The sequence below is a fragment of the Pundamilia nyererei genome, unplaced genomic scaffold (genome assembly GCF_000239375.1).
Source record: "Pundamilia nyererei isolate P.nyererei 1_Seehausen unplaced genomic scaffold, PunNye1.0 scaffold00002, whole genome shotgun sequence".
Taxonomy (NCBI): Eukaryota; Metazoa; Chordata; class Actinopteri; order Cichliformes; family Cichlidae; genus Pundamilia; species Pundamilia nyererei.
The window spans coordinates 7,308,926-7,334,205 of NW_005187403.1; the positions used below are offsets into that span (position 1 = coordinate 7,308,926).

Here is a 25,280-nt window from a genome sequence, read left to right on the forward strand (position 1 = left end):
AGTAAGAATATTTTAAAAATGGTGGTTGACATGTTGGTTTATAGCTCACAATTAAAAAGTAAGTAAGTGTAGCTTCTTTTGGACATTAGAATTGTCCATTTCTATATTTGCATTTCTATCTGTTGCTTTTTGACATTCCACAAATTGGCCAGCTCATTCTGATGATTGTAAACCAATAACCGATCATTTTTTTAAATCACATTCATCTTGCTGATTGAGCTTCCTAATGCTCTCATTTGTTTGTACAAGTCAGTTCGCTGATTAAGTCAACCTTGGCCTCGGCTGGTCCCTTTCCAATGCCTCAGTCTCATCCCGGAGGTCCATGATACCCTGATAGTCTCAGCTGGAGACAGACCAAAGCTTTCAATCTTATTACAACACTACCATCTTCCCAGCCCCAATCACGCTTTAATTAAAGTAGTCAGCCATGGGACAAGCGTCCAACGAGGACAAGTGAATTAGTACTCACGTCTGGCCCAAGAGGTGGAAGATTTGTGTTTTTTTAATTTGTGTTAGTTATTAAGCTTGGTCTCTCAGATGTTTCAGTGAGACTACAATAGGTGATTTACAGCATTTACATCCACAGGTTATTATTCAGTGGACAAGAATTTGAATACAATGGAAATGGTAAGACTGGAGTTCATGTATTCCTATGTGACAGGTGTCTGCTAAACCTTAAAACAAAATGATTTGAGCAGAAACAATTCCTGTTTGTAGGAAATCTGGTTTTACATATAATACAGGTCCAAGGAGGCACACAGTTTCACTATCCTGCAGAGGGGTGATGCTGTTGTTGGCAAAAGCAATGACTGACAGTGCAGGGGTATGTAAGGTTTCATATCTATCAGTGTAAAACTGGATGTAATCTTAGACACACAATGCAATTTCAAAAAGGCCACTGAGACAATCAGAAGAATCACAAACACATTTTACAATGTAGGAAGCGGGATATTAAGTACACAATTCTCTGGGTATTCATCATAATATTATAAAGCTGGATTAGTTCCCACTAGGATCAGATTAAACTCGCTGCTTAAACGGCAACATACTGTATGTTAAAGTGTTTAAAACAAATTTCCATACGAGGATGGAAATCTTACTATTGATCTGTTCATATTCAATATGTGTGACTTTTTTTTTTAACCTAAACATGATTAGATGTGTAAAGAAGAGTCAAATAAAATCTCTGAATAATTCGTTTTTACCCCGCTCACCAATTCTCCTCTGGCTGAATTATCGGACAGATTTGGAGGCAGGATGATGCCGTGAATTAATCATGAGGTTTGGACAAACCCAAACAAAGGTTTACTCCCAGATGAATGTGTTCCTCCGTGATCCACAGTCTCCACCCGCTAAAGTTATTTGTGTTGTATTTATTCTCTGACATGTGAATGTGCCATCTGTGATTTCCACTTGTTCAATATCAGTATTACTTTAAGCCATAAATCTTATGCAACATTTTTCTCTAGCAGTACCCCTCCCTGTCCCATTAACTGTGTAGTTACACAAGCGTTGTGTAGTAGAAACAGTTGGCATGCCAGCTAATCCAATCCAACACTAACCCAGCTGAGAGAGAAAATGAACAAAAAATTAAGGGATGTCTGTTTCAATTATGATAACATTTGGATCATTGCATAATAATCCACTACCAAACATGCAAAATATCTGAGCTATTGTCCTCTAGTGATATACACAGCCAGCTGTGAGATTTTGTGTTTTGTTTTTTTGTATTGACAGGAAAAGACTGGCTGCGTGGGTTCAGCTTGGGTATACAATGCCACGTTGTGTAAAACAGTACAGTTTCAGGTGATACGAAATGCTTCTGACAACCACACTTAATTGGACAGCAGTGGCTCAGGCAGTAGAGCAAGAGGTCTGTCACTTGGAGGGTTGTTGGTTCAAGCCCTGGCTCCTCTAGTCTATGTGCCAAAATGGCTCATAGCACAAAGTATTGTGTGCCTGTAGAAAGCGTAGTTAGAGTGCTATCTAAGTAACTGTCCAATAAATTCTTTAAAAATATCAAGCAAGTTTATTTAGAATTAAAAAAAGGTTAAAAATGTATTTTTCCTTCAGCAAAACAAACATTTTTTCATTAGAGTATATTCTGTTCAGAAAATGTTTGCATTCAAAATCTTAATTACACCCAATCAAATCAAAAGTAACAGAGGATGGGTACACAGTGTTCATAAAGAGATGGACATGGTCAGCAACAATACTCAGGTAGGCTAAAGGAGTTTTAAGAATGCTCATTTGGTAAGGTACCCAAAAAGTGCCAAGAAAATATAGCCTGCACCATAATTTGAGCACCCTGAACCTGGATGGATCCACGGATTCATGTTGTTTACACCAAATTCTGACTCTACCATCTGAATGTCATTAGAAATTTAGACTGCTTAAATCAAGTAACATTTTTCCAAACTTCTTTTGTATGAATTGGTGACCCTTTAGTGGTGTTCTGCTGCTGTAGCCCACCTGCTTCAAGATTTGATGTGTTGTTCTTAGAGAGCTGCTCTTCCTGTTTATTGACTTGAATCAACCATTCTCCTCTGACCTCTGGCTCCAACAAGACATGTTTGCCCAGAGAACAGGTGCTCACTGTGTGTATTTTGGGTTATTAATATAAGCACCTTCATGTATAAGTCCAGTTTTTCTAGTTTGTTTTTTAAAGTTAGAGGTACTTTAATTGATTTATATTCTTTTGGGTAGTCAACAGGGGCTTTGTTTAGGCTACTGGGTTAACATGCTCAAGTGCAGGACTGAGCAGCAGCAGGTTGAAAACTATATCTAAAGCCAAGTCCAAGAGAGAATCCCGAGTAGGAAGAACAAATCAAAAGCCGAAAAGCGAATCAGAGAAAGTAAAGAACACAAGGAGATTAAAACAGATGGAAAGGACTATTCGTACACACAGGGTAATCACGGAAGTGGAGACAACTTGGGGATATGAGACACAGGTACAGGCCAAAACCCCCCCCCAAAAAAACAAACAAACAATATTTAAGTTAGATACTGGAGACAAATTTCAAAGTAAAACAGAAAATACCAACAAAAAAACATCCCCCAAAAAATAGAAAGACAAGAGAACGTACACTGAATGCAACACAGAGGCACGCTGCCTTGATAACCTTCTAATGTGACCATTTCTGAACAGTAACAGTAGCAGTTTAGTAACTTTAACCTAAACCATGATTTCTCATGAATCTAATAAAACTGTATTACCAGTTAATACCATCAGAAGCCTGTTTTATATTATGTTCATGGTAATTAATGATCCTGGTATAGTGAACAATGCAATTGGGGACTGGAGCCATGTGAAAATAGCTTTAATGCATTTATAGCATGACCAGTGTATAATGGCCAGTGTCTCATAACCAGTCATTCTTATACTTACAGGAGTACCTTTTTTTCCTAACAGTTCTGCACCCGGTCAAAAATGTACATAAATGGACACACACACACGTACACATATGTACACAGTACCTGAGTATAAATATGAAAATAAATGGATGTATTTGTTTGCCCATCTGTATGTGTGTGTTTATTCTGAAATATCTCTCATTCTTAGACCTATTGATAGTGTGGAAATTAAGAAAATCTCATTTCATGCTGTGAGTCTGACATGAAAATCACAGCACTAGATTTTCCCATGCATAAGGCAAAATTTCATCCTTCACAAAATATCCTGACTCTTAGCAGTAATGTCTAAATAGCGTTTCCATGGCAGATGGTTTGTGTGACAGGCTGTCCTGCAATTATGCTATTAAGGGGGAAGCCACTCCCTGTGCTCTCTCACTCTTTCTGCTTCTCTTCATCCACACTCCCAAGCGAGCAACCTATAAAACCACAACTACTCACTATTTCCTTTTATTAATGAATAACCCAAATATTCTTTTGATCAATTATTTAATGATTCGGTCTTAACAATGTCAGAAAAAGTGACAAAACATGAACATTTTCCAAACTTGATAGCTTGCTTTGCAAATAATAAAGAAATGTATCATAAATTTGGATGTAAAAACAAACAAACAAACAAACAAAACCTAATTCCGATTAGCTGATCAGAATTCCTTTTAATTGGTTGGCTGCTTCTGTAGTTTCTGTATTGCTCCATCTACTGTCTACAGCCTCCAGTCTTTACAATCCTTCACAAAAATTATTTCTGCACTTTATCCGATTATTTTCCCACTGCAATGTAATTCCAGTACTCAGACTCACATCCTTTCTTTGGTCCATCTTCTTTCTTGTCTATTCCTCATCCCATCTTTACCTGCAATCCTTGAGATTTATTCTGGATAGAGACCTAATTCTAGGAGAGCGAACAACGGTTCGCATAATTTGGAAACAGCATGAGTGGAACAGTTGGTCATCCCTTAATTTCCACAATATATCAGAATGCGCTCATTAATTCAGACGTTACCTAATTCACTACAGAATTCTCCTATATAGAGCAGATCATCTCTTTGTGGAGCATATAAAAGCTCTGGTTTCTACGCAGCCTGTACGTCAAGTTTTTAAATAAAGCAAACTGCAGCAGGTAGTTACAGGAAATGTTGGATCAAGTTCTGCAACACCTTAAAAACTGCGATATCCACAAGATGTTTAACTTGTATTTTAATGTGGCCGGTGGCACCTACTTTACAATCTGTTTCATCCAGTTGGCTTCTACTGTAACTTCTCAGCAGGAAGCAAACCAGGTGCCAGGCGAACCACAGGAAGCACCTAATCTATATCGGTTTATTAAGAAATAAAATAATAAAACCAGCCCTCATTAACTTGTCATACGTGTGTTTTTTCTTCTACAGCAGCGGCTTCCCCCTGCCGTGTGTGAAACTGTTGGCAAAGGAGGGGACTGGAGACGGAGGTGGGGGGTATCGTCAGCCACATTATGTAAATAAGGTGCAAGAGCATGTGCCAGTTAAACCGCAGTGTCGTGCGAAGTGAGATGAGGCACAGGCTTTGGACGGCAGAAGCCGGGGGCCGTCGGTAGATGGCGGTAACCCAAGAAACCTGATCCACCGGGTTCTCGGCCACTCTGTCTCAGTTTGCAGCACTCGCGTTGAAGGCAGAGGAGCCGAACAGTTTGAAGGACATCAAAAGAAACAGGAGAGCTCGCGGCGCGTCCTCTCGCTCCCCCCCCCCACCCCCCTCTCTCTCTCGAGCCGGAGACGGAACGCGTAGTCTCAGAGAGAAAACAGAAGAACCCCCCCCCCAAAAAACAGAAAACGGGAAAACTAAGAGCGCCATGGAAGACAAATCGAATTCGTTCTCCAGCAACAAGGAGGAGAAGGCGGATGGGAATAATGTTTTTCAGAGGCAAGACTCGATACAGAAAAATAACACGGGGAGCCAGAACATGAAGGACCATGGCAACTCAGTGGGCTTCAAGGGGGAGCGGGAAGAGACCATGGTTGGTTTTGATGATCTGGAGGGGGCGGCCAGGCAATATGGTTTTATGCAGAGGCAATTTGGGGCCATGATGCAGCCCGGAGTCAATAAGTTCTCCTTGCGTATGTTCGGCAGCCAGAAAGCTGTGGAGAAAGAGCAAGAAAGGGTTCAGACGGCCGGATACTGGATCATTCATCCATATAGCGATTTTAGGTAAGGGCTGGAATAGACACCTGCTCAAACCCCCCTCCCCCTCCCCTTTATTTTATCCACCCTCACTGTCACCCTAAGGTCTGCAAGCTATAGCCTCCACTTGTTATCGCCACTCTCTCACACACAACCTGGCCCAAAGCACATACGCTAATCTACCTCTGTATTTAGGCAATCAGGCTTCCGCTGTAGGGGAGGGGAGGAGGGCTTCTGTCAAAATGTGCTCAGTGATTGTGTGTGTGTGTGTCTGTGTGTTTCATTGCGGCATTTTTAGTGTTATTATTATTATAAGAGAAAAGGGAGGGACGCATTAAGGCTAAAGGTGTATCAGTGAAACGTCCTTGGATAAAGGATGGTGAATGTCATGATTGGAGAACACACACAGAGCTCAGCCCTCCTGACTGCTTCACACCAGCGGCGCAGTGGCAGCTTCTCATTGCGACACATTCCCTGCTCGTATAGGGGCGACCGTACCTGGACACAACGTGACAGTGCCATTGCACCATCGGCGGTTGTAAACATTTCTTTGTAGCTGGATGTGAGCCGATGGGCCTGCGTGCATAAAGGGAAAAAATGCACAGAATGCGGTAAAATCGTGCAGGGAGACGATTAAGGAGAAGATGGTCGTGTTTTGAATTAATTAGTAACAAAAAAATCGGATCTTCGAGTCTTATCAGAGAGTTTTTACATGCATTTTTTTAACTGACTTGAATGAGGAAATGTGATGGAATGTGTTTGTTTCAAAGGAACCGCAGAAGGATCGTGCCACACTTCCTTCCTCGGCACCCACTAAATGTCATAGTGGTTGATCATTTGGATTTGGTCTTTGGTTTGTGTAATTTATTTATTTTTCCTCTCAGCTGCACCAGCTCTCTGGCTTTATTGCAGCAGAGAGTTTGAGTTTCAGACCAGCTGCCTCCAATTTGCTTACATTTCCATACACAGTAAACAAATGAATCCAGGTAAAGGCGGTACGTGCTCACCCCCCCCCCCCCTCTCTCACACACACACACACACACACACACACACACACACACACACACACACACACACACACACACACGAGCTGCGTGTTTACAGTTTACCTCTTCACCAATTAAGCATCTCATTTGGTCCACCCTCTGCACCAGTGTCACCTGGCACAGCTTGGTGGTGAATATCATCCCCGTTTTCCGTTGTCGCAACACGTAACGTGTCGGGGCACGTTGTCGTCCCCCCCTCGGCTCCCAGTGCCTTGAGCTTAGAGCTGTCCATGGTCCTGAACTTAGAGCAGGCTGCAAAAATGCAGCGCTCCCTTTTTCTGCAAGGCTTTCTTTTGCTGCTGATTTTTTTTATGGCAGGTGATTTCTTATTAAAAAAAGGTTACATTTCCTGCTGGCTTATTTGCTACATACATTTGTTGTGATTAATGAGATACCACATGGTACTCACGGTAGCGCTAAACTCTATAAATCTTCATGCCCCACCCCTAGCAAGATCCCCCCCGCCCTTTCCATGCATAAGAATAAAGATAACTAGGCTATCATAGCCTCAGCCACACAAAGACACTGGTATGCGTTTGCCCCTCTGCAGACACAGATGGACAATGATGGTAGGCAAGGATTAGCACAACACAACAGTCAACGAGCTTACCAGACTCAATTATGTAAGAAGATTGACCCCCTCCAAAAGATAGCCAAAGGGTATGACCAGAGCAGTTCAGTGAAATGGATACCTGTTCCACAGCTGTTAGTGAGTCAAGAGATTAATTAGTGGTCCCAAAGTGAATGGGCTGCATTTGTTATATTTGAGGAATTTCAAAAAATACAGTGGGGATTACAATGAAAATCAGCAGGAAAAAAAGGCTCTGTAATGAGAACATATGTGTGATTGCTCAAGCAGACTGGGCCTTCTTCTTTCTGCGCTATTAGAAAATGTTTGTCTCACTCATGCTGGCAGAGGCCCCCTAAGGTTACTTCCTCATGACATTTTCCAGAGGGCTGTTTTTCAGAAGACGCTCTTGTCCTCCAGACAGTGCAATGAAACGACCCCCTTCTAGGCCGCTGAGACCGCCTCCTGGCTTGAAAGTGCTACCTTGAGGTTTTCATCCCAGTTTGTGCCCAGTTTGTGGTGGAAGAGACAAGGCTGCTTCTTTGTTGCACGTGGCTCCATGTACTATTTCTTGGAAGCAAATCTTCCTCTCTCATTTTTTTCTTCTTTTTGCTAAGAAGTCTTCGTCACTTGTTCGTTAATCTTATACTGTTACATACTCTCATCTTAATGTTATGTGAGCAAAAACAAAAGACACAAAACACTATCTTTAATGAAAAGCATTACGTAAGTACAGACCATGAATGACACCAAGCATTCACACGGGCTTTATATTGCTTTGTCGAGGGTTGAAACTCAATATTCAACATATTCTTTGTACACAGTAGCTGCTTAAAGATTTATGGCAGGTTAGTAATATTCATTATTAATAGATTTTTGAGAGGGCCCGTGCACGGCCTCGCGCACCTCTGGTTTTGCTAAAGGTGGCTTTGTCATGCTCCATATGCTGTTGTTCAAAGACGTTGTGCAGGTTTTAAGCCTTTTCAAAGTAAATTCTCATGTTGCAGTTCTTTTAATTAACAGAATGAATTGTAGAGTCAACTGTGTTTCTTTCAGATAGTCTATACTCTAAAACCTGCATTCTTCTGAGTGGTTAGAGGCAGAAATTTTACAGTGTAGCTTTACTACCCCTAATTTATTTATTCCTAATTTAACAGCCTTATTAAAAAGAAGAAAGAGGCGAGTAAAGCTAGTTTAGAGTATTTAATCAAGCTTGAACAAATCTTTTCCCACATGTTCTGTTTTACTCATCTCGACATTCGTAGATGACTCTGACATCCTTTTTTTTTTAACCCAAAGACTTTGTTTTTCTCTCTGTCTGAGGATGTGCCATGCTGTAGCACAGTGTACCTGCTACACTGTAGACTGGTTGTGCTGAGTAGGATCATGTGGACTTCATTGTGTTGCTTGGCAGGAGTGAGTCTGGCATTGATCATGATGGATCACTTGTTGTAAGAAGGAAACCTACAAGACAAAATGTGCTGGCTTGATTCGAGGAAGATTTTTTTTTTAACTTTCTTGTGATTAATCTGCCTCAGCTGGATTATTAGAGGCTCACTGCTTCCCCCTTTGGGGTTCTGTAGCTTCCAGCTCTTGTTATAAGTGGAACATATTGTCTCAAAGTATTTTTTCAGCGATACACTCAAATCGCATACGCTTTTTTGCTAGTTCATGCTGCGTGAATACATTTGGCAGAGTGACCAGAGCGCCACAGTTTCTCCGTTGCTGCAGAGCTTACAGTGTTTGGGAAATGTCTCCCATTTTAAACAGTCACAACAGCAGCGTGTTATAGCATTCAGACCAAGCTTTTTAAAATTGATTGTAAACTCGGGATAAAAGATGATTAGCAGAGTACACATTTCATCTGGATGTGAATCCATAGCTGGGACGGGACTTGAGTGCTGAAATGGGCTGGAAGGGGAGGCTGTACTCCGACAGCACCGGGTGAATGTGGAAGTAGAGTACTTTAGCTGGAATCCATTGCTAGTGTTGGTGCCGCAGTTACAGTTAAGTGCACTGCACTCCGTTACTGGTTTAGTTGCGGTGCTTTCTTAGAAGTGGCACATTAGACCAAAAGCTTAAGCTTAATGCAGTATCAGAGCTGCCTCTGTGACTAGGTCAGTAAAACCAAAAGGAGCACACCTGCGTTGGTGTTACCATAAATAAAAAAATGTTTTTAGCATTTAAACTTCCAAATTAGTATTTTCATTATTTCAGTCTGATAACTTAACTTAAAATGAGTACTTTATTACAGAAGCAGAATACAGTTAGACTATGGTACCTTTGAAGTTACATACTCTGTTGTTTTTGACTTTGGTATGTGATGAGTTACATGTAAACTCTAGTAGCATTGGGGTTTCACTCCCTTTGACAGATTTCTTGTATTCTTCTGATGACGAATATTTCAAGGTTGCTTAATGCTTCTTTTATTTGAGAAGTGAAGCACAATGTTTAATTCAACAGATATGTGGGTGTCTTAGAGGTCATGTACAGTATAAATACCACCCACAAAAGTCACAATAGAAATATAAATATGTTAGAGATGTGGGAACTCTGTCAACATGAGTGGAAAACATCCAAATTCAAAAAGTGATTCAACTTAAATTCTGATATTAAAATCTGTTTGCTGAAAGCAGGAAAATAAAACATCTTAGTTCACAGGGACTAGTTTTTTTTAATCTCCAAATTAACAGACTGTACATCTTGAACTCACATTTTTGTGTATTATTTATTATTTAACTATTTTTGCTCTACCGTTGTTCTCTCTTTTTTTTTTTAACTATAAATGTTTGTGTTCATTGATATTATACAATCCTTGATCCCCTTAGATTAAAGTTGAAAAAGATTAGTCATGGCAGCCTCTTCTTTAAAACTGAAATACAGTATAAACAATTACAAGAAAAAAAAGTCACACACAACATGACGCATCAGGTCAATAAGCATCAGCTTATTGAAAGGTTGATACAATGACACACATGCTAAAAAGCGTATAAAAGCACAGCTTTCGTATGTTTTTTTTAAATGCTCTTATTACTCATAATGCTATAGCTCGGTTCTAGTGTGCATTGTACTTGTTGCGTAACTTTGTTGTTATTGTGCTGACCTGAGAGGACTCAGTTTGCATCATGGTTTAGCATGAACTCAACGAGCTCAGCAGTTCAATATCTGCTGGGGTAAAAATACCTATTGTGGACCTTATCAGCCACCTCAATGTTTAGTTGAAGTGAAGACAGTTATCAGACATGTGATCTGTGGGTATTTATAAAGCCAAGGCCTCGGCTTAATTTATTGAAACAGATCCATTACTGGGTGGCAAGTCTGCCAGACAGGCATCCGGCCAGCCAGTTCATTTCTACCTTCAACAACAACGTGATGGTCAGCAAGGCAGAGCAGAGGCAGGCAGGCACGGAGCGGGGATAACGTCAGTGGAGAGTTTTTAGAGTGAGATAGGATTGCTGAAAGCATCTATTTTCATTCATGGTTGTCTGGCCTTTACTCAGGGCCCAGAACACTTTGTGAAAAGAGCAGGGTGCTGATGAATTACTTCTGGCTCTGTTCATCGAAAGGCAGAGGGCAGGGACATTAACACAGCCAGGAAGGATGGAGAGGGTCTCAGTCTAAAGGGCCCTGAATACATATAGTAAGTGATAGCAGTACATTACTGGATGTCCTTGAATCGTAATTAACTTTGAGCCCGAGAGTTTTGGTACGAACTCAAGTATATACTTCTCGGAGCGAGATCTTAAGCTTGCATGTATGAGCCTTTCCAGATCTGAGCTGAAAGATTATCTAATATTGTCGGCTGTTTAGATGTTGCATGTTATCTGCTGATAGCAGAAGTGGCAACGTAAGATCTTTCAGGCTGTGTACCTTTGCAGGCTGAAGCACTGGATAGGCTGCAGTGAAGAGTTTCATAGGCAGTGACTGATGTCAGAAGGTGACTACTACTGACTTTTATAATCCCCTTACCTCTCTGCTTCCCACATGAAGTTGGAGTTGGAGCAAACTGGCGTTATAGCTATCGTAATGAAACTTGTTTCACACTTTCCCTCAGAGTGAATTGAGTTATCGCTGATACGTAACCTTTTAAATGTTCTAATAAAAGAACGGGATGTAGCTTCGTGCTCTTGAAGCGTATCTTATTTGTAGGCAGCAGAGTATTTGAGCAAGTTCAGATTGAATAAGAGGCCCAGCTAATGTTAGAAAGTCATGTGACCTGACACAGTAAATACCGTATTTAAATGTCAGAAGAGAGCAGAGTGATCGGGCATTTTTTTAAGCAGAGCTTTATAAATCAACATTGTGCAGTGCTCCTCTTTTCTGGGACTGTTCTTCCTTTTCATAAGACATGCAGTGACAGAGTGAACAGTCACCTCTGACCGTATGCAGTGCACTGGGATAAACAGAATTATACATATAAACAATATCAGCAGAATAAGCAGAAAAGAAGCATGATTTCTTTTCCCCTGTGGACTTCAGTTTTGTGGCTACAGCATGTTTTATCGCTTGCATTACTCATTTGTTTCGGTTTTTCCACAGGTTCTACTGGGACTTGATAATGCTCATCATGATGATGGGGAATCTAATCATCATTCCTGTGGGAATAACCTTCTTCTCAGAGCAGACTACCACCACCTGGCTGGTCTTCAACGTGGCTTCGGACACCATCTTCCTGGTGGACCTGGTCATGAACTTCAGAACGGGGATCGTCAATGAGGAGAGCTCAGAGATCATCCTAGATCCCAAAGTCATCAAGATGAATTACCTGAAGAGCTGGTTCGTCGTGGACTTCCTTTCCTCCATTCCAGTGGATTATATATTTTTGATAGTGGAGAAAGGCTTTGACTCAGAGGTATATAAAACAGCTCGCGCCCTGCGAATCGTCCGCTTCACCAAGATCCTCAGTCTTCTGCGTCTGCTAAGACTGTCCCGACTCATCAGATACATACATCAGTGGGAGGAGGTGCGTATATATTTGTCTTTGTCACATAAATTAACAAAGTTGTGCGGTCTCTTACTGTGATTGGGTGGGGTCCTTGCTTGGGAGTTATCTACTTATCTGTAGGTAACTAGTGTAATCAGTTTCAGTTCACTGATGTGTGAAATTAATTTGAAATGTGAAATCAGAGCAGATGCTTTTATTAGGAGAAAAATACAACACGTCAACCAGGTAAGGAAATCCCAAACAGCTGATTCTCTTCATCTAGACGTAGCGTTTTCAGAGGTAAAGCCTGACCAGAGACTGGAGAAGTTGGATGAGTGATGAAACGTTTCGCCACTGAAATCACTACGTCCAGATGAACAGAATCAACGTTTTGGGAACACATTTAACAGTTTACCATTCCAGTGGTCTCCAGTGTAAAAAGATGAATCTGAGGCATAGTGAGCAACCTTCTTAATAGTTTAACTGTAGTGGATTTTGTGTAAATATCACAAGGTTATACCCAAAGGACATAACAGAGAGTGATGCATTACTTACCCACTATTGAGTCACTGCATGTCTCAGACTTTTTCCAACCTGAATCCAGTGTTCTCATCCTTCTCCTAAGGACTAAGTAACTACACGTCATCGTGACCCTGTCATTTCAGCTAGTGGATCCAGTTTAGATATCACGGCCAAAGTCATTACTGTGTGTACGATTTCATAGTTAAAATGTAAATAGGTGAACATAACGCTGTCATTTTTAATCAGCTTGACTCCCTCTTATTTTAAATGTCCTTGCAGCAAAGCGTCAGGGACACGTTCCTCCCTTATTGTTACACGTGCTGTTAGCCATGCTGTTTTAGATTGTTTGATATGCACGGAGTGTATTAAAAATATATCAGCAGCAAGAGGAGTGCAACAAGGCATAATGTGCTATGTGCATGGACTGTATGTAAAAGATGGATGCAGCCTCCAGGTTTGAAAAGTGGAGTAAATTTGTATGAAGGTATACGGGAAGGTTGTAGAGAGCAGATGATGCTGCTTGTTCATGTGTCATTTAACAGTTCGGTAAGCACATTCGTAATTAATCTAGTGTCTCATTTGCTAGCTTCAGCCCATCTTTATTACACAATATTGTATATAAGAAAGTGAAAAGGAACTTTTGTGTTATTAATTACTTTGGTGTAGTATCTATATCCATGGGGGAGGTCTTTATCTGAGGGAAAGCTGTAAAACTAATGAATGAATACAGTTAGAAGTCCAAAATTGATCCTGCCCTTCACATTTCCAAAGCTTTCCAGTGGGCCGGATTAGAGTCTTTGCGCGTCCAATTCTGGCCCGCAGGCTATATATTTTACACCCCTGCTATAAACCAATCGATGACATCACGGTGGCCACATCTGGCTTTTATATAAAAGCTGCTGTTGTGCCCGTGTAAACATAAGCTCCAGTCAGAACTGTGCCTGATTCCTGGTACCCATACTACGGATCAGCGAACTTTTATAATACAGAAAAAGATCATCTTTCTGCTTAAGTACCAGCGAGGCAGCTGACTTTTACAGTGTTTATGGTAGCTTATAGCTTTCTGTCAGTGTGTGCTTTAAACATTTTTTATTATCCTTACTGTGTAATGTGGCATTTGAAAAACAAAACCATTATTCATGCTTCAGTAAAGCATTATTAAAGCTTTGCTGAATATGGTCTCTGGTTCAGGATTCTCACACACACATACGAGCACACATACGTCACACAACACACTCTGAAAGTGAGCGCACTATAGATGGTGGTTGCTTGGTGTTATTATCTTGGTATGTACACTATGTGGGAAGCTGATTGTGAGGTTCAGCGTAGTTTGCAGACTTGTATACATTGGGAGGATGAGACAACGTTGGACCAGGACAGAAGCATAAATATTCAGTGCTGCAAGGTTACAAAGTACACAGGGATGTGTCATAATGCCTGGCTGCAACAGCACAGCTTACAGGCCTGCGCTACTCTCAGTTCATCTCTCTCACGTCATTCGTCTTTGCCTCCAATCGTTTCGCTGCTTATCAAACTCCGTGGCTCCTTCTTTCCCTCTGGTTCGCCCCCTTCCCCCCAGTTGCATGCCTTTTCTCACCCTCTCCCTCGCACGGCATGTCCTCCTTCGGCATGTTGTCTTTCTTTAAGACATGTCCAACCCCTGTGCACTTAAGAAGATAGTTTAGTATATGAAGCTTGCATCAATTTACTTATTTCGCTGTAACCATATTAAACGAGCACACCGAATAATAAAACAACGGCGAAACAGACACATCCACCGGAGATGCGAGAGGGGAAGAAAAGGCACTCGGTGGAAACATTCCAAGCTGTCGTAACATGTTAGGTGTGGGATGCAGGATTAGAGCTTTAATGGAGGGACGAATGTAGTCTCCTGCCATTGCAAAGATTTTCAAGCTGTGAACGTTCGTTACGTCAGCCGTGGGATGGACCCAACTAGTTATTCAGTCAGTTTCTACAATAAGTCATCCTCCAAACTGTATGTCCATCCGTCATTCCTTCATCTGGTCTTTGCTCCCTCCCGCCCTCTTCACTCTGTCACCATCTTCTCCCTCCATCTGTGGAGTAAAGGAGGCTGTTATTTCACCAGTGCTGGCTGGCCATTCAGTCTTTTTTCACTTTTCCATCACTGCTAATGTCCTAGTCACGGTCTCTATCAGAGAAAACCTATTCTTATTCTTTAGGGTTGTTACCCTCCTAAAATCTTCACTTTTAGTTCAGAGCGGAATTTTCCCATTTAGCGTGATCGATACTGAAACTGTATCTAATATATAAAAAATGAGTCTTTGGAGTCACCTGCAGGTATGTCTGAATGATTTAGCTGTGTAATTTGTCAGTAAATACTCCACTTTCCTTTATTAAAAGTGCTTGTGGCAAGAAGGATCCTGATACAGGCAGTTTTGGTGGATATCGGGTATTATGGTTGCAGTAAAACAGTTGAACAGCTACAGTATTAGGACCCAGTCAGGACCTGACGTGTCTTATTTAACAACTCGCACAACTGCCAGTCATTAGAAAGACATTATAAACTCCACTTCGATGACTCTGCCTGCGCCAGTTTGGAAATGTAATAAAGATGGAAGAAAATTAATAAAAAATAGTAAAAAAAAAATACCATTACTAGTGTTTCATGGCAACAGATATTAAGACTTGGTAGCTGAAAAGACGTCTACTTGTTCAAGAGTGCATGCTGCTGTTTGTACTGTATCCAGTTGTCTGGTTCTCTGTGTGTTTTCTAAATCATTCATCATGTGCATGTGCAAACATAATTATTACAATGTGCAGTACTTAGGGAAATTGCAGTGTACAGCGTGAAGGTCACGTAGAGCAGTAAATTCTGTGTGCTCAAACAATCTGAGTGGGGACCAACCAAAGGGAAGCTTGTGCACTTTTTACACATGTGAAAGTAACTACTGATCTTTCATACATTCACATCAGCAGTGTTGGTCAAGTTACTTGAAATAGGAATTAGTTACTAATTACTTTTCTAAGAAAGTAATCCCATTACTTTACTGATTACTTATTTTCAAAATGAATTAGTTAATTTATTACTTTGTTACATTCCCGTGGCAGCGTGCTCGGTGCTTGCTAAGATTTGAAGATTAATCTCTCCTGCACTCCATATTGTCCACTCGTACATCCTTGTCATGAGACACTCTCATAAAATCACAGTTTAGTAACGCAGTAACGCGGCATGCTTACTGGAAAGTAACAGTAATCGAATTACTTTTTTGCAATATTAATCCCTTACTTTACTTGTTACTTGAAAAAAGTAATCGGATTACAGTAACGCGTTACTGCCCATCTCTGCACATAAGTGCTAAAAAGTGCAGAGCTAAAAATGTAACTTTCTGCTCTGCTTTTGTCCACGTGCCTAAATGCACTGAGGCGCTGCCACGTGATTGGTTGATTCAGCACTGTGCCATTCATGATGTTAAGAAATCCTACAGCTCGTTATTTCCCATAAACAGAGGATTGGGAAAACAAAAAGTCATCTAGCTTACCTCTCAACTATAGTGCCTCATTAGGGAATTACGTGTAATTATTAACAATTTAACAACTGAGAAATGAGAAGAGTTATCTGGTTATTTTACACTTAATTTCACATGATTTTTTTTTTTTTGTTTTAACTTTCAAGGGCATTTCGCCCCCTGCTCCTATTCATTTCTAACCCTGCTTCTCTTATGTTTCTCTTATTACTTCATGCCCTCACAGACACAGAGCTAATTATCCCAATGACCTTAAAGTCACAGTAGTGGTTTTTGTTTTTTTTGTTTTTTGCTCTCTCAGAATGTTGGCACCTTTGGATATGTGCTAATGTCAGGCAGATCTTAATGACGTGTGTTACAGGGAAATGATTTATATACTATCCTATTCAATGCTGGTTTTAGTTTGTTTTATTTAATGAAAATGCAAAAGGAGACTAAAAGGATAACATTTTTAAACTGCTGTAGAAAATCCCCAGAGCTCCCAGTGCCACATCTGGCTTATCACAGTCACCAGGCCTCCCGCCAGATCCCAGCTCAAGCAGGAGGGCTCAGGTTGGGCTTGTGGCAACATACCATCCCCCAAGGGGAACTGTACCCTTTTTGAGGGTACCAGACAAAAACAAAAACAAAAAAACCCCCAAACATCTGTCATACAATATTTATTGTTTATTGTACATTTAAAATAGAATAAAAAACTGTTGTTGGTCGTATTATGAAAACAAAACTGCCACTACTCCTGTTGCTGTTATGTGACCTAAGATATTAAATAACCATTACATCTGTGGTTAAATATGCTTCAGTTTTAGCACAAACCCCCCAACTTGTATGTGTTGTATTTGTCGTACCTTTTGCTGCCCTCTTTGGCCAGGTCTCTCTTGGAAAAGAGATTTTAATCTCAGTGATACTTTTTACCTGGATAAGTAAAGGATGGGTCGTGGTGTACGGTACAGTGGAGACTATATAGTAGTATCTATGTTTTCAGTACTTGCTAGTAATGCATCTTGATTGCTGCTGTTGACACCAGCTTTTCTTCGTGTGTGCTGAGCATCCACATATGTCATGACCAGCGTTGACTTTGCTGCCCTGAGCTGCCTTCAAGCCTCTCCCTCTCCTCTTCTGTTACTTTGATCTGTTGGCTGATGGCGTCCAAGTGCTGAGACACTAACCAGCTGCTTGTAGGAAGCGTCAGCTCCCATGTGCACCTTCACTTTGTCGTCACTGTAGTCACAGACTAATAGTACAACCTGTTTCTGTGAGTATCCGTGTTACTGAATAAGTCAAATTGTCCTTTTATTTGCCTTCTAAAAACATTTAACCTGGTATTATTAATAATGCACTTTATCTGCAAACACTGCTGGTTCAGGCTTTTCAGTTGCATACTTTAAAAACAAAAACAGTAGTATCTGCTACAGATGACTGCAGAACGTGATGCAAGTGATCTGATTAATTAGAATCTGCCTGTAGGGATAGAGATGTCGTCCTAAGCAAAGGTGCTTAATTCACTGTCGGTAAATTGATCTGAAATGGGAGAAAATGTGAGCCAACTGACCCGAGTATCCAGTTCACTGAAGAAGAGGCTTTAACTACATTTCCCTGGCTATATTTGGTCTCCACTGAAATATCCCATGCTATTTGTATGACAGCCTGACAGCATGCCCTTTTATACCCTGCCATCGTCAGACAAAATATGTGAACGCACTGATGTTTGTCAGTTTGTGTTTACATCAGTGGCTTATGTTTCAGTTTGATCGGTATGCTAAATTAAAGCCAGAGCAGATCATCGGACCTCTGTCTGTAGCTCACTTCAAATAATGCACAGTAAATTAAACACAGGCTCACAAACAAACAGCCATGCCAAGTATTAAGTCAGAAAACAGCTTAACTTTCAAAAATTAAATATTAGCCAATTTATTTGATTAAATGTGTTTAATATCTCCAAATAAACATATGAAACATAAAAAAAGAAGGCATCTTTGCTAGATAGAGGATTCTTTATAAACAGCTGAATATTGAACTAAGTGCTACAGGCACTGAAAATTAAGATATAACCTTCTTAGTGATGAATAGAAACTGACACGAGGTACTGAAACAGTAAGGTGAAAAAGGCCGTAGTGTTCTGTGAGCCATTGTGTACTGTAGTCTGCCACGATAGCAACAAATAGTTTGGTGCCAAAGCAGATTAGTGGGACTGTGTTTGCAGAGTCCCGTGGACCCGATTCACCTGTCTCAGAATAGGCAATGCCAAGTATTCGGTGCCTTAAGGTCTCTGCCCTGGTGTCATGCAGGGACACAGGTGCATAATCGCACGCACACACACTGAAAGTGTGCTGAATCATAAAGCGCTGACTCATTTGTGAGGTTAAAAGAGAGATCATAAAGAGAAAAAGAGAGGAAACAAATAGAGGAAAGCACCGGGGGTGGGGCGGTGGGGATTATAGCTTTCCATTCTAATACTTTGTTCGCTTGTTTATAAGATAAGATAAGATAACCTTTACTAGTCCCACACGTGGGAAATTTGTTTTGTCACAGCAGAAAATGGACAGTGCAAAGTTATATAGCAAAAATGAGAGAACACTGGAATACAATAAGGATAAGATACTGTAAACAACTGTACACAATAGAATAGCATAAAATAAAATACTATATACAATAGAATAAAATAAAATAATATATACAATAGGATAAAAATAGAATACAAATGCTATATACAACAATTATTGTACTGACCCTGTTTTTTTCTGTAGTTACAGATGAACGATTATGCAAGGTGAACGAGAAATTAAACTGGATGCAGTAATGTGTTTTTTAGTACTTCTGATAAGATACATCATCTGCCAGTTTGTCAGCAACTATCTTAAATAAAGACAACATGAATCTATAAAGAAGATATACAATCCTTTTATGACAGTGTTTACTGGAGGAAAATTAAAAGGAGCGTATCCTCATTACATCCTCTTAGTTACAGGACGCACAGGCAATAGTGGCGAGGGACAGCTGCGGTTCTCTCCTCTGTGAAAGAGCAAAGGTACTGGCTGATGACGATGTACAAGTGCTTGATGTGATGTGAGAGTCTGGGAATTGTTGTGAGATTGTGTCATATCTACCAAATGTGTTCATTTTTATATGTGTATTTCATACCTGTGAAGTATTTTGATGTATGGATGCTGTACTAACTATTGCCACAGTGTACAGTATTTTTATAATACTTAATGCTGATGAACCAATAGCATGGATAGGATCACTGCAAATAAAAAATAGGAAAACGTGCACAATAGTATTGTTTATAGAGATGAATTTAACAGCATTAAAGCTTTAAAAGTGACAGCACCACTGAAAGTTGAGGTGGCGGAAGTTGAACCGTGAACATGTTCCAACTGTGGCGCAGGTGTGAGCTAGCCCAGATTTTCTGTTGGGCTAACTCAAGAAGCAAACATTGCCAAGGCTGCACAGCTGGTTGTTTATATTTAATGTCCCAAGATGAACAGGGGGCATTGATTTTCAAAGCACAAAAACACTCTGCTCTTGCTTATAGGTTTGGTCGAGGACACTGCAGGACAGGAAGACTTTAACAGCATACTTTATATGGTGCATCATAGTTTTCTGTGCATGTCATTTATCAAACTGAGCCAGCAGCCAAGAAACAGCTTGTGTGTGAAGTGAACGAGGAGATGTGCTGTGAGGCTGGTTGATCAGGCCCCTGAAGATATTGATGAGTGCATTAGCTTAACAGACATTTGAAAACAGAAGATTCACGTATTGCAGCTTTGATAAAACTGATGCTCATTGGACTGCACCATTGGACTGCACCATGACATTTTGACTGGACATTTCTAGTCTGCATTAGGATATTGTTACATGAGAGTCTAGGGACTGCTTGGATCTAGGGTTCGGCCTCTTGAAACATATGCTTTAATGCTTTCTCTTTTCTTAACATTGGCTCTTTTAGCTCAATCTTCTGTTATGCATTTTCTATGGTCAGAATAAAGTCATGTTGCCGATGGACTCTGCAGACTTTGGCTAAATTGATGACTAATTACATAAAAATGGCAGTGCTATTGTTTTTATGAATTGAATTAAAAACATAGACCATAAATCATTTGCAGCATACATACAAATGAAGAAAGGCAACATAAACATGAAATAGCTACATCCTGTAAATCCAAATGCTGTGTTTATGAGGGGTGGGTAACTCATTTGGGAAACTTAGATTGTGGAGTAAGGTACCAGTGAGATTAATTCAGTTCTGCTCAATATCAGTTTTATCTCTTTATAAACTGCCACTGGTAAGAAAAGATGCTACATTTAAGTGACTGAAATGTGAAATCAGGGAAGCAAGTGCGCCAACATTTTATCACTAGCCCCAGCAAACATGCTGTTAACTCCATGAACTCCCTCTCGTAGTCTCTTTCACGGCATGCATTGCTTCCAGCTCCTTAATAAACTCTTTGGTTATCCCACGTACAAAGAGGAGTCACTGAGCTGTCATGGAAACCCCAGATCTCATCCAGAGCCAAGTAGAAAAAGGTACAATTGAAGCTGAAGGATTTTAAATTTAAGCTAACGCTGGTACAATGCTTCAAGTGGCAACATCTATGTTAATATTGTACACGGTCCCTTTTCAAATAAAATCAAGAATTTTTTAAAAACATTTTTAAAAAGAGACTGATATCCTAGAGCCACGTTGTTATGATTCGCCTGGAGAGGGGCAGGTTCTCAAATGCTTCTTTTTTTGCGGGGTATGTTAGCGCATTACACTTTGGAAAACTCCCCATCAGTGAAATGCTTACTGCTTATTGTTGTTATGGGAAATCACAGAGCTGGTCTTGACTGCTGCGTCCCTGGATGTGTGAAACTTGGTAAAAAGTCCTTGTTGCAGCTTTGCTAGTAAAGGTTTAACTGTACGTTCTTGCTCTGCATTAGCCAAGTTTTAACTCTGCTCTGCATGTTTAGTCCCAAGAGTGATTTAAATTGTCATCCACAAACTAAGCACACTGCTTTATCTCAGTCTTCAGTATATATCTTATTAAAAACTTATGCATTCTGCATTAAATGAATAACAACCTTCACGGTTAGCAAACCGAGATATCTCATCAAAGTTTGTGCTAATTCAAATACAGTGAAGCTGCATCCGCTTGCACAAACCTGCTTTTATAATTGATTTTAAAAAGAGCATTTCCCTTTGAAATAACCCAAATAGTAACCCATTCTGTGAGGAGGAGTTATCAAAGAGGGTTTGCTGGCTGAAATGAGAAAACTACACTTATTATGTTTAATTGCCATTGACCTCATGCAGGCCGGTCAGGGATAACCAAATGGACCAGATGTAGCTCGGGGCCATACAATTCCCAAGTCTGGTTATAATAAAGCTAGCTAAATTAAATGTTTGAACAAACAATATTGGATACGACTCTAAACCATGTGCATATTTTCGGCCCAGTGTTGCTAACCATTTAGCCAGAGAACACTCTTCTCAGTCTTCTATGAATTCTTGCCTACAGTGTTTTCACATGCTTATTTGGACTATACAAATCAAACCGTGTTCCATAGCACGTGGATGGGTGTCTTGCTATTGAAGGATCCACACATTTTGTTTTTCACTGGCATAAACACACAAGTGAACTCCACCTTGTACTACAGAGCATGCTAGGTTTCTGGAGGCGAAGCAGACTTGTTTTGTGTTGTGTGTGGGTGTCGTAGGCTGCAGGCTGCAAAAGAGCTCTGTCACGTGTTTTCATGTGTGACAATGTGCCTGTCACACGTTTCATATTTTGTGTGCAGAGGGCCTTCTACTCGCTTAAATGAGAGCTTGAGCCCTTCAGACATTAAACCTGTTAAATGATCTTCCCTTGCACAGACAGGGATCTTCTTAGCTTCGTCTCTTTCTTCCCATTTTCTCACACACAAATACACACACAAACAAGCAAGTCAAGTCCCACACAATAGACTAATGGACTCCTCCAGTCCAATTTTGTCAAGCAAACAAAAATGAAGGACAGTGCTTCTTCCCCCTCCATGCTGTCTGTGTTCTTGTCCTCTCTGTTTTAAGACAAAGCTCTGACGTTGAATGTAATGTGCCTTGAACTGTGTTCTTGTTCAGCTCACAGAGGGAAGCTCGCTCTTGGCCCATAGGGTGGAAAATCCCAGATTGCACCGCTTGAAAGAACGTTTTCCTCCTTGTTCCCTGCAGATTTAACCAATTTCCCCTTTGCCAAGTCTCTCATTACTCCTTCTGTTGTTAGTTGGTCTTGTTAACTGTAGTAGACTGTTTCCAGTAAATTGCTAGACCATATGGTTTAAAGTACAAAGTTAATTGTCAGGCTCAATGATTTGAAAGCAGACAGAAATGTATAGTGCTCTGCGGCAGAGCTAAGATTCATTGAATCAGTCAGAGGTTTGGTTAGAATACAATATGCTGCAACATACATAACATATATAACATATTTAACAGCATACATATAAAAACAGAGGGATTATGGCAAATATGTGGTTTCAACACAAGGTGTCATTCCTGCATATGGGTGGGTATTGATAAGGTTTTCACGATTCCATTTTCGATCCTGCGACAGACTGGCGACCTGTCCAGGGTGTACCCTGCCTCTCGCCCTATGACAGCTGGGATAGGCTCCAGCGCCCCCCGCGACCCTGAAAAGGATAAGCGGAAGCGAATGGATGGGATGGATGGATTCCGATTCCATTTTCGATTCTGTTTAACGATTCGATTCTTTATCGATTCTCTTATCAATTCTTTTAAAAAAAAGAGAACACTAAGGTCGATCAGCTTAGAACTTTGTTTTATATCTTCTCTCCGCAATGCGGTGACGTCATTCAGGGCGACTGGAATCGATAAGGGAATCGTTTGCAAAAATGGCAAACAATTCCAAGGAATTGAAACTGTGGGAACCGGTTCTCAACAAGAACCGGGTTTCGATAGCCATCCCTATTCCTGCAGTATCAAATAATGAATTTGTGCAGCTCATAAACAGAACAGCAGGAGGGAGAGGGGGCCTAGGAAGCAGTGAAGTTAGATGAGTTGCAAATAGGGCAGAAAACTGAATCAAAATAATGAACCATCACACTGAAAATTTAATTCAGTTTTATTTATAGAGCACCAAATTACAAAACAGTCACCTCGAGGTGCTTTATATTGTAAGGTAAAGAGAAAGACAGAGAAAAACCACAGTTATCGACAACACATTCTGAACAAGTAATTGGCGACATTGGGAAGGAAAAACTCCCTTTTAACAGGAAGAACTCTGGCAGAACCAGATCCAGGGAGGGACACTGTGTGCTGTGCTGTGACCAGTTGGGATTGCAGGGATGGAAACAGGAAAAAAAGACACACTGCACATGTTTTGCTTTCAGGATCTGTAGCATTTTGTAATGTGTAAAAATAATAATGTGCTGCAATTACTGCAATACCACAGATGAATATTAGTTATAAGGCACAATATGGGCCGTTAATAGCCCCTACAGATATTTGACTGATACTTAACAGCGACGTGTGTTGGTGTTAGTTTTCCAAGTGTTGTAATAAAATCTACTTTTGTGTGAATTGTAATATTATATACTTTCTGTTATGGCTATTTTGTAGCTGAATGACCTTTTTGGTTGTCGCAATTTAAGGAATGCCTGATAGATGCAGGCCCAGACGAGCCTTCTGGAGCATGATGACCTTTGTGTCTTCTGTTTGGTGTCCTTCATTTTGCTCCTCCAGAGGCTCAAGGACAGCCTGTCTGGGTGCTGATAGTGCACAAGCTCGCTTATCTCACTGGGGTATAAGACAAACTCAAAATGGGGATGACCATACGTGTTGAATCTGGAATATCCATAATAAATGTATCTGTATTTCATACTGCACGTCAACATCTCTTAACCAACAACTGCTGGCTGGTTTTACAGGTCGCTTTGTATCGTGGTGTCATTGTAAGCTGTGCACGATGTTCAAAATGTTTTATACTGCTCCGTCGGGAGTACTTCTGCTTATTGCATACTCTGACTCTTTTCATCTCTTACTGTTGCTGCCAGTCCGTCTCTCAGCTCAGCCTTTCATTTGATATAAGATATGAACGGACATGTCTGCACAGTAAAGACGGCAAGACTGAAAGCGACAGGAAACAGAATCACGTGTGTATTATTTTCAAACTACCAGCTGTTTCTGGTTATAATTCATAGTAATTAATACTTCCAATCACCTTAAACACCATACTCTTCTTATAATAGTTACAGCAGCACCAGAGCAGTGAAATAGAGATGCTTTTTATCCCAACAACTGTGGCTTATTTTTATCATAATTTTGTTTTTGAAAACACATCGTATTTCAGTATTTAGCAAAAAAGAAGTCCTGATTTCTGTTACCCCTCTCTAGAGTTCTGAGTAGAAAAAAGCTGTCAGCGAAAGCAGCTTTGATCTTCTGTCCTTTCCCATGGGATATCCCCTCATGGAGACTAGTTTCCCTCTGCAGTGTGCACACAGTACAGAAAGTTGTCACATGACACATCAAGAATCCTCCAAATGATCTATGCTGGTTGATTGTCTCTGCAGCCTAACGCACTTTCTGTGCTGTAAGCCATACTACAGTGTTTCCAGTGTTTCTATAAGGGCAACAAAGTCCATTTTTTCAGGCACAGGTACAAGGATTCAAGGTTTATATGTGAACAGTTACATTTTTCTTGTCACTCGTTGTTTTGTTTCATTTTCACTTGCTTTTTTCATATGTTCAGACATAAACACTACTTAAGAACAGAAAAAGATCCTGGTGGCTGTTGAAAAACACACATGTTAGCTCCATTTTCTTGGTTTGCAATTAATGTATAGGTTTGTATTTTTACTGGAATACTGTAACAGAGGCGCAAGTGATCGGTGTAAGGAATACAGTAGAATACTTTGAGTACTGGTTGGTAGTGTTGTAGCTGGACATGTAGGAAGTATCTTGGTGACATATCCAGGGTCACAGTGAAAGACGAGATGCCTGGTACGTAATGCTATAGTCACACACTGGAAAACAGTGGTTGGAGACGGTGCTATGACCAAGTGTGACCGCGTGCTATCAACTTGTGCTTCTTGTGGTTGTTTCAAACATGGGGACCAAGAAGTGATCACAAAACGGAAAAGTTATGACAAATCAGACTATAAGGCAAAAAGAAAGT

The 25,280-nt window shown here is 40.5% G+C and overlaps 1 protein-coding gene across 1 annotated transcript in view; it reads left to right on the forward strand.

The window, feature by feature from the left end:
* Nucleotides 1-5,046: 5,046 nt before the first annotated feature.
* The window catches only part of hcn1 (hyperpolarization activated cyclic nucleotide-gated potassium channel 1), a 67,850-nt gene continuing 47,616 nt past the window's right edge, over nt 5,047-25,280 (forward strand). Inside the window, exons 1-2 of the mRNA XM_005720352.1 lie at nt 5,047-5,595; nt 11,722-12,145. Of these exons, the coding sequence (XP_005720409.1) occupies nt 5,240-5,595; nt 11,722-12,145 (780 nt within the window). The 5' untranslated portion in view covers nt 5,047-5,239. The remainder of the gene's footprint in view (nt 5,596-11,721; nt 12,146-25,280) is intronic.